Here is a 9,194-nt window from a genome sequence, read left to right as displayed (position 1 = left end):
ATTGTACAGAGTATAGAATGCTATGTCGCTGTGTTTGCCTCAAAACAGCAAACTCATTGCAATTATACATGTTTTGATCATAAATAATTTCTCGTATGTGAAAAAATATATTTGATATTTTGCAATGTTATTATTCATAGAGTTGTACGAACATGGCAGATGCTGCTGAAGCCGGTGGGAGTGGTGGTGGTGATGGTGATGGTGGGAGGAGCAGGACGTCAGCCTCTGCTGCCTCCGCTGCACGCCTGCGGAAGCGGGAAAAGAATTTGATTATTAAAGTAAGTTTATTTATTTTTTTCTTCACTGTATTAATCCATGACTTTCAATTTATTTTGCTTGACTGTGTAATGCATGCTGCATCTGTAGCTACTTTAATAGTACCATGAAGCTTTGCAATTGAAGGGCTTAATGTTCAGACTACACAACTGTACGCCCCATACACACACTCAAGTCAACACTCAACAGCGGTCTGTAAAGGCCGCCGGGCGGATTGCTCAGAACCTCAGAAAGAGCCTTATCAGTCAGCCGACAGCCTGTAGACACGTCGGACTGTCCACGGAAAATCTGACCAGCGGGAGGTGACTACAGACCCGTCGTTGCCTCCCGTGTAGCGTTTGTACTGGCCTTTAGGCTCTCATAACTTTGATTTCGATTAACTTACCGAAAATCTCCTTCTATTGTTCAAGGAGTTGATAAGACTGCTGATGATAAGTCAATTGAACATTAAATTGACTTTTCATCAGTCTTATCATATGTTAGTACAATAGCAAGCGATGTAGGTATTGTAAAGGTTACTTTTAGCGGATCATTAATTTTGTTGTTGTTTTTTTTTTTTTAGACAATGTTACGAGGGGCCTACGATAAGAGGAAGAGGGAGGAGAAGAGGGCTATTCTGGACCAGCTGCAGCGGGACCTTGAGACCCGATACCACCGCACATGGTCGGTCAAGAAGATCCAGACCATGTGGAGCGACTTCAAGTCGAAGACACCATGTGCGGTGAGGAGAATTAAAGACCAGCTTCGGGAATGTAAGTAAATAATGTGTTTTTCATATATGTAGCGTGATGTGTACGTGTTTTCAACCTTGGAAATCCTTACGATTTTCATGTCTAACAAATTGTCTCTCCTATTGGGTATGTAACTCACAATTTTAAAAACAATCTCACATTCTTTTTTAGTGGATCGGTCTCAGGCACGCAGGCGGGCCCGTTCCGCCTCTGCTCCTCCCTCTTCCCGCAATATTGTGGACCCCACTCAGGAGGATCCTGCTGCTGCCTCCCCCCCTGCTGATGATGAGGCTGGACCCAGCACCAGCCAAAGGCCCCGTAGCAGCCGGCAGCGTGGGCGAAGGCGCTGCCGGCAGCGTGGGCGAAGGCGCTCCCGGAGCCGATCTGTGGCATGTAAGTATTTTTTTAACAAAGTTGCAACATTAATCAGATGACAGTGGTACGTCTCTTAGGAGATTAGTACATAATGTTTTTTTTGTACAGAATAGAATTTTTTTTTTTTTTTACAGTCCCAAAAAAAAAAAAAAAGGTGAATGATACCATGTCTTCTTTTTATCTTAGCCTCTATCTCTGTGCGATTGCGCAGACGCCGGCCACGGCAACTTTCCTCCGGCAGGCCAGAAAGTGGTGCCATTGAAACAGCTGAGTGTAAGTAAAATTTATTGTTGTAGAACAAAATACATTAATAAGTGTTTGATGCAGCTTATTGATTTGGAGCCATTGTGTAGTGTATGTATCGTATTGTACTCTAGGGTCTATTCAGGGGGAAGCCAAGTATACTAGTTGTAGATGTTTTGGATGTGGGCGGAAGAATGAGTGCTAGGAGGAAAACAATACAGACCGAAGTAAAAATAATTTTCTTCATCATAATTTTTTATTACATTTCAAATACAGAGTTCCATAGTAATGAAAACAGCTGACTGCATAATATTCATCATACATTCAAATACACTTGCAAACTATTCTATGAATAACACCCCTGGTCTGTCTTATTCCCATGAAGAACAGAGGGAGGTAATACATGAAGCACTCCTATGCGCTTAGTCCAGCCTGGGAGTTTTAACTTGACCCATACTAGGTAACCCCCAGGGCTCGGACATCAATGTACTGTATCAATTCAGTGGCCCGAAGGTTAGCCCTTGATACAGGGTTACAGGGATCCTGTTTCAGTGCTAGAGTGTCTACATAATGCTCGTCGCTGTAGTGAGTATAAAGTACAACACCTGTGGGAAGGACGGACGAGGTCTGACTAGTCTACCATAAGTAACACTACCTACTTAACTTATAGTGTATAGTATACCAGGAGCTATATTGGAAGTGAGATTCTAGTTAGTGTATTCCAACCAGGTACTAGGAAGGGTGAAGATCTTATGGTCCACTGAGGATCTTAGTCTAATTTTATATTCCATATTCAGGTTGCTGTTTACTAGGGAGATTAGTTGGGTAATAGATAGGTAGTCGGCCGATTTCCAATTGCTAGTTATCTGGGAGAGTGCCGACAGAATGATATGCATAACCTGGGGCTGCAAATTTAGTGGGATCTCCTCTAGCCCTACTAAGAGTAAAGCTAATTTAGCTGATAGACGTACGTAAGTAGGGAAGGAAAAAGCTATTAATTAAGGGCTGGTTCAGACGGACGTTTGCAGAGCGTTTACAGCCAGCGTTCAGGGCTTGGTGCTAAACGCTCCCATTCAAGTGAATGGGAGCGTTTGTACCAAGCTTTCAAGCACGTTTACACAAACGCGGCGTTTGGGTCCCGATTTTCCCTGGCGTTCAAGGAGCCCCTGGAAGCTACATGTAGCTTCCAGGGGAGGTTAACCGCGACGGCTAATGTCCCCCTAGGGGAAGAAAAAACGCGACCGCATCCAAACGCACACGAACGCTGCTGAACACGACGCCAACGAACGCAACGCCTCCAAACGTCCATCTGAACCAGCCCTAAGAGTTCCACATGGTCCCAAAACTGAGCAATATTAGGGCACTCCCATAGCATGTGGAGTAGAGTCCCCACTGAGTTCTTACAATGCCAGCAGTTGGGGGAGTTATCCTCTGAGAACGAGGCCATTCTTCTGGGGGTCAGATACCACCTGAAAATAACTTTACGTGAAAGTTCACAGTGGGAGTTGTTCTTTGAGAGTTTTAGGCTTTTAGAAGTGGTCCTGAGCACATGCTGGTCAGTTAGGTTAGATTGTAGGTCATTGGACCAGGCTAAAGCATATCTTTTCAGTGAGGCATCACTCACTTCTAGTATCGACGTATACCAAGTGGAGATACCTCCGGCCAAAATGTGTGTGTGGGGGGGGGGGCCTTTATTGTTAATGGCTGTTAGGATTAGGATATGACTATTGAGCTGCGGTATATTAATTGTGTTATTTTTGATCAGGCTATATATCCTATGGTAGGTAAAGAGTTGGTTGAATGGTAATTGGAATTCTTTATGTAATTCCTCAAATGTTTTAAGCTGAGAGCCTTGTGACAGTTGGTTTAGTGAGGTGATTTTAACTTTATCCCATGCGGATAGGTTCAAATGGGGGCTGAGGATTTTAAGGGCATTTAAAGAGATGGTAGGACTATGAGTCAGGGACGACTTAGGCGGGAATTTGATAAAGTGTTCCCATGCCAGCAAGAGAGCCTGGATAGTTGTGTATTGGGAAGATGGTCTCTTTGCTCCCAGGAGCATAGCTTCTGACAGAAGTAAAAACTTAAAGGACCACTATCTTGAACAAAGTTGGCAGTTAAAATGGGACAGATGACAGGTTTTGGGCCAGTCCATGTTTTTAAGGGGGATTCTCAGGGATTTCTTTGTTTGCAACAGCATTTCCTGAACATTTGCAAAATCTCACTGACATAATACAGTGGACTGTTCAAGTGATTAGTGAGGCCGGCTGGTTTCTTGCTAATTTTTCAGTTAATCAGATGTTCAGGAAATGCAGTTGAAAACAAAGCAAACCCTTGAAATACCCTATGAGGAGATGGATTGTCCCAAAATCTGTCGGTTATGTCAGATTTTCAATGCCTACTGTTTTTTGCGCTCGTGGTCCTTTAAGGCATACAGTAAAAAATGGCGCGGAGGAAATAATGGCGCACCGTTCTGCCGATTATAAAACGCTATTTAACGTTTTAATGTAAATACATTAAAACGGTAAATAGCGTTTTATAAAACAGCAGAATGGTGCGCCATTGAAAAATGCAGGGAACTAGCAGAGGGGGTCGGGCTGGCAGCGGGGGTCGGGCTGGAGAGGCAGCGGGCAGTGGGCTGGCAGCGGTGTCAGGGTGGAGAGGCAGCGGGCTGGCAGCGGGGGTCGGGCTGAAGAGGCAGCGGGGTGGAGGGAGGATTACGCAGCATGTGTATATTGTGTATACATTACCTTGTCCCGGCCGGCGATCGCTCCTTCACTTCATAGCTTGCACGAGTTCTGCATCCAGCCAATCACCATGCGGCTTCAGTTTCCGCATGGTGATTGGCTGGATGCAGAACTCGTGCAAGCTATGAAGTGAAGGAACGATCGCCGGCCGGGACAAGGTAATGTATACACAATATACACATGCTGCGTAATCCTCCCTCCACCCCGCTGCCTCTTCAGCCCGACCCCCGCTGCCAGCCCGCTGCCTCTCCACCCTGACACCGCTGCCAGCCCACTGCCCGCTGCCTCTCCAGCCCGACCCCCTACTGCCCGCTGCCTCTCCAGCCCGACCCCGCTGCCAGCCCGCTGCCTCTCCAGCACGATCCCTGCTAAAAAAATTGAACATATAAAACGTTAAATATCGTTGTAATGCAGCGCCATTCTGACACTATTGGCGCTGTGCGCCATTTTTGCCTGTCCCCCCTTTAAGAACTACATCCCGATGTTGAAGGGATTGGAATCGTTGCAAAGCAAGAGCACTAACACACCAACCACCACTACATCACCCTGCCTCCAAATTAGAACACTTCTTCCGGCCAGTGATTATGTCCATAGTAAAACTAGTGTATCATCTGTAAATATAATGTAAGGACATGCTTTAATTTCACAACTTCAAAGGAAGCTTCATTCAAATTTGGCCATAAATAAATGTACATAATGGGGCAACATATCACTTGAAGAAATGTTGACAAGCTGCAGTACTATGCATGTGTGGAATGGTAGTATAAAGGTATTTCACATCCATTGTAGCCACAACAAGTTCTAATACATTTTTGATTTTTTTGGGTGGATTGCAAGGCACTACTTTTGGCAGTCATATTTCATTACTCTTTCTTTACTTTAGGTAAAACCAGGAGTTTTGTTTTTGAATCTGGATGATACCATTCATTGTCAAACTTAGACATGAGTAAACAGTGAGCTTTCGGATTTTAAAATGCCTTCGGCGGACTGGTTCCTGACTAAAAATGAAAACCACACTTTATGTACACTGACATACAGAGTTGAATAATTTTTCGGCAAACATTAATGTATTTTTACATGTCTTAACTGTTACTCAGAACACTTTTCCTGGCCTCTGGGCTAAATTGATAAGTTAAACAGTTCCCTTCATGTAACGTAAAGTACACTCTGGTGATGATGATGGGTAACTATTGGAAATTCCAAGTTGAAATACTAACTGGGCTAGTAGTCACATGCCACATTAATTTTAAACTAAAGAGCATTCTGGCATTTCAAACCAGCATATGCAAGTACAAAATAATGCATAGTGACAGTAAACAGTAAACACCATCAAACGCAAGCATATAACAGAAAAATTGAATTGAAAAATTAAAAATAAAATAAAAAGAATATTGTAATATTGAAAAGCCATTGTACCAGCAAGAGAAGTTGTAAACAAGAGTCCTGGTTTTAACCATGTTGTACAGATATGATCCAATGTATGTACTTTGTCTCTTTTTTAAATCTCATTTCTGACTTTAAGCCACCCATTAATACAGTGAATGTCAATGTTTGTAAGCCGTGTTTTCAGTGTTGGTCAGGGAAAAGTACAAGGAAGCCTTTTTATAATTAGAAAAATCTCATGTTATTTTTCTCAAAATCAGCCAATAAATGCTATCATCCTGTTTCAAAACTCCTTGTTTTTATGGCTAATACGGTACCACACTGTACTGTTTTTACTTTTATTAAACGTTATTGTACAATGTCCATGTATAGTGTAATTTTGTAATTTTGTACATCTTGTTTTTTACAGCTTCTGAACTAACCGCCCGTGTTGCTGCCCTTGAGCAACAAGTACAGCAGCAGCGGGTGGAATATGAAGCGCGCCTCCAGCAGCTACAAGCTGCTTTTCAGCAGCAGATAGAGCAACTGCAACAACAGCTGGAGGCACAGATTGAGGACCAACGGCAGAGGATTCTGGCCTGCAGGGAGGAGGGAGAACGGCTCCATGAGTATTTTGCCCAGGTTGCCGGTAAAAGGAGGATGTAAGGCGGGTCCTCCTGGAGTCCTCCGGAGTCAGATTAGATGGACAGCGTGTGTGAACAGCATTTTTCAGATCTTGCCACTGATTCTACATTGGATTTAGATCTGGACTTTGGATGGGCCTTTCTAATACATAGTTATGTTTTGTTTGAAACCATTCCATTGTTGCCCTGCCTTTATGTTTAGGGTCATTGTCCTGCTGAAAGGTGAACCTCCGCCCCAGTCTCAAGTCTTTTGCAGAGTCCAAGAGGTTTTCTTCCAAGTTTGCCCTGTATTTGGCACCATCCATCTTCCCATCAACTCTGACCAGCTTCTCTGTCCCTGCTGAAGAGAAGCACCCCCAGAGCATGATGCTGCCACTACCATATTTGACAGTGGGGATGGTGTGGTCAGAGTGATGTGCAGTGTTAGTTTTCTGCCACACATAGCGTTTTGCATTTTGGACCAAAAGTTCCATTTTGGTCTCCTCTGACCAGAGCACCTTGTTCCACATGTTTACCGTGTCCCCCAACATGGCTTGTGTCAAACTGCAAACTGGACTTCTTATGCTTTTCTGTTAACAATGGCTTTCTTCTTGCCACTCTACCATAAAGGCCAACTTTGTGCAGTGCATGACTAATAGTTGTCCTATGGACAGTCTCCCACCTGAGCTGTAGATCTCTGCAGCTCGTCCAGAGTCACCATGGGCCTCTTGACTGCATTTCTGATCAGCGCTCTCCTTGTTTGGCCTGTGAGTTTAGGTGGACGGCCTTGTCTTAGTAGGTTTACAGTTGTGCCATACTCCTTCCATTTCTGAATGATTGCTTGAACAGTGCTCTGTGGGATGTTCAAGGCTTTGGAAATGTTTTTGTAGCCTAAACCAGCTTTACGTTTTTCTATAACTTGATCCCTGACCTGTCTTGTGTGTTCTTTTTACTTCACAGTGCTGTTGATCCAAATATTCTCTTAAGACAACCTCTGAGGCCCTCACAGAGCAGCTGTATTTGTACTGAGATTACATTACAGACAGGTGCACTCTAATCTCTTACCCACCCTGTTTTAAAAGAGCAGGCAAATGGTTGATTTGATGTTGGCAGCCAACCTTTTGTTGAGGTGACAGGGGGCCAGATTTATCAAGAGCGTTTTAAACAAAATATTAGTATTATTTTTACAAATCCTTGCAGAACTGTCTCAGACAGCCGAAAAAAATCACTAGATAATGAAGATTCCTTCTTAAACTGTAAGGAATAGAAGGAGATAGGAAGGTCTCTCAGGCAGTGCAATGTGTGCGGAAAATTGCTGTGGCTAAGGCTACCAACACACCTGCTGTCAGCAAACTCTGACTGAGAGGGGAGGAGCCCTTCACAAATCACATCTAGCCTACACTATCTGTAGAACTGCTAATGAGCACTTTTCTGCAACATTAAAGGAATGGATTTGCACATTTCTTAAATGTTCAGTTTATTGATTTTTATTATTTAAATGAATCACATATCAGTTACTTCATATGGAGAGCATATCTTTCTCCATAGACCTTGTGTTAAAAAAAATAGTTGCTATCACTTATTTTTGCTTTGGCAGCGAGTTGAGCTGGCTCATTAGCATACTGTACGACGACGGGCTTCAGCCTGCTTATAGCAGACACTCCAGCTGATTTATTATAACGCTGACTCACACACTACAGACAGCTGCTGTTCTGAGTTCTCTGTAACCAGTTAATTGAATAGATAAAGCAGTCGGCTAATTATGTACTTATGAAAAAGCATGTTTGTTTATTTACTTATCTAGTTACAGAGAACCGCAGCTCTCTGTAGTGAGTGAGTTAGCGTTATCAGCTTGAGTGTCTGCTATCAGAGAAGTCCGTCCGGCGCATGACACAGCCCAGCTCTCTGTGGTGTATGAGACAGCCTTATAAATCAGCTGGAGTGTCTGCTAGCCTATAAGCAGGCTGAAGCCTGTCGTCGCATACTATGCTAATGAGCCATCGGCCAAAGCAAAACTAAGTGATAGCATCTACTTTTTTTTAACACAAGGGCGTCAATTCACCAGAGAGGATTTACTAAGAGAAAAAAGGTAGGTAGATTATCTCATGAGGTATTTTAACACTCTGGAGTCAATTCACCAGTGTGAGAGGACAGAGAGAAAAGTGTTCGATAGCAGGGGATAATGGAGAGATATGCATGAGGAAAGTGTGAGAAAGCAGAGATTTAGGTAATAATCGGTATTAATGATTTACATGGGTTACTTCTCCGCTCTGTAAGCATGAAAGTGAAGCATTGTGGGTAGGAGGCAGAGTTTAACCACTACATGACCAGAGTATTCCCGCCTTATACTGCCGGATCACATCATTAATCATATCATTCACGAGTGATTCTGAACGTCTTAACTACCTCTTGTCTCAGTAAAATTATCACGAACTGTTCTCACACGAAAAATACGAGGGGCGATTAAACAGACCCTCCTCCTGAGCCTTCGTATCCTCATAATAGAAGCAAGCTCTAAGGCCTAGTGCACACCAGAGCGGTTCGGCTGCGTTTTTTGCGATCCGCTTGCGGCTGCGGATACGCGTGGGAGGCGTTTTGCATAAACGCATACTCCCGGGCTGCTGCAGATTTAGGATTGCGGAGGCGTTTCTGACTCAATGTTAAGTATAGGAAAAACGCAAACCGCTCTGAAAACCTGCACTTCACAGCGGTTTGTCAGGCGGTTTTTGTTACAGTAGCTGTTCAGTAACAGCTTTACTGTAACAATACAGAAAATCTACTACACCAAAAACGCTCCACAGAACTGCAAAATGCTAGCTGAAACGCTACAGAAAAAC

At 43.6% G+C, this 9,194-nt stretch overlaps 1 protein-coding gene across 1 annotated transcript; it reads left to right on the top strand.

Moving 5' to 3' along the window:
- The first annotated feature begins 923 nt into the window (after positions 1-923).
- LOC137570961 (pleckstrin homology-like domain family B member 3) lies at positions 924-6,715 on the top strand. Its single transcript, XM_068279647.1, has 4 exons — positions 924-1,028; positions 1,179-1,400; positions 1,569-1,655; positions 6,165-6,715. The coding sequence occupies exons 1-4, from the start codon at positions 962-964 to the stop codon at positions 6,398-6,400; spliced, it is 612 nt and encodes a 203-aa protein (XP_068135748.1). The 5' UTR covers positions 924-961; the 3' UTR covers positions 6,401-6,715.
- The last annotated feature ends 2,479 nt before the right edge of the window (positions 6,716-9,194 follow it).

The sequence above is a fragment of the Hyperolius riggenbachi genome, chromosome 4 (genome assembly GCF_040937935.1).
Source record: "Hyperolius riggenbachi isolate aHypRig1 chromosome 4, aHypRig1.pri, whole genome shotgun sequence".
Classification (NCBI taxonomy): domain Eukaryota; kingdom Metazoa; phylum Chordata; class Amphibia; order Anura; family Hyperoliidae; genus Hyperolius; species Hyperolius riggenbachi.
The sequence above is the reverse complement of the archived record's forward strand: the minus strand, read 5'-3'. Positions and strand labels throughout refer to the sequence as shown.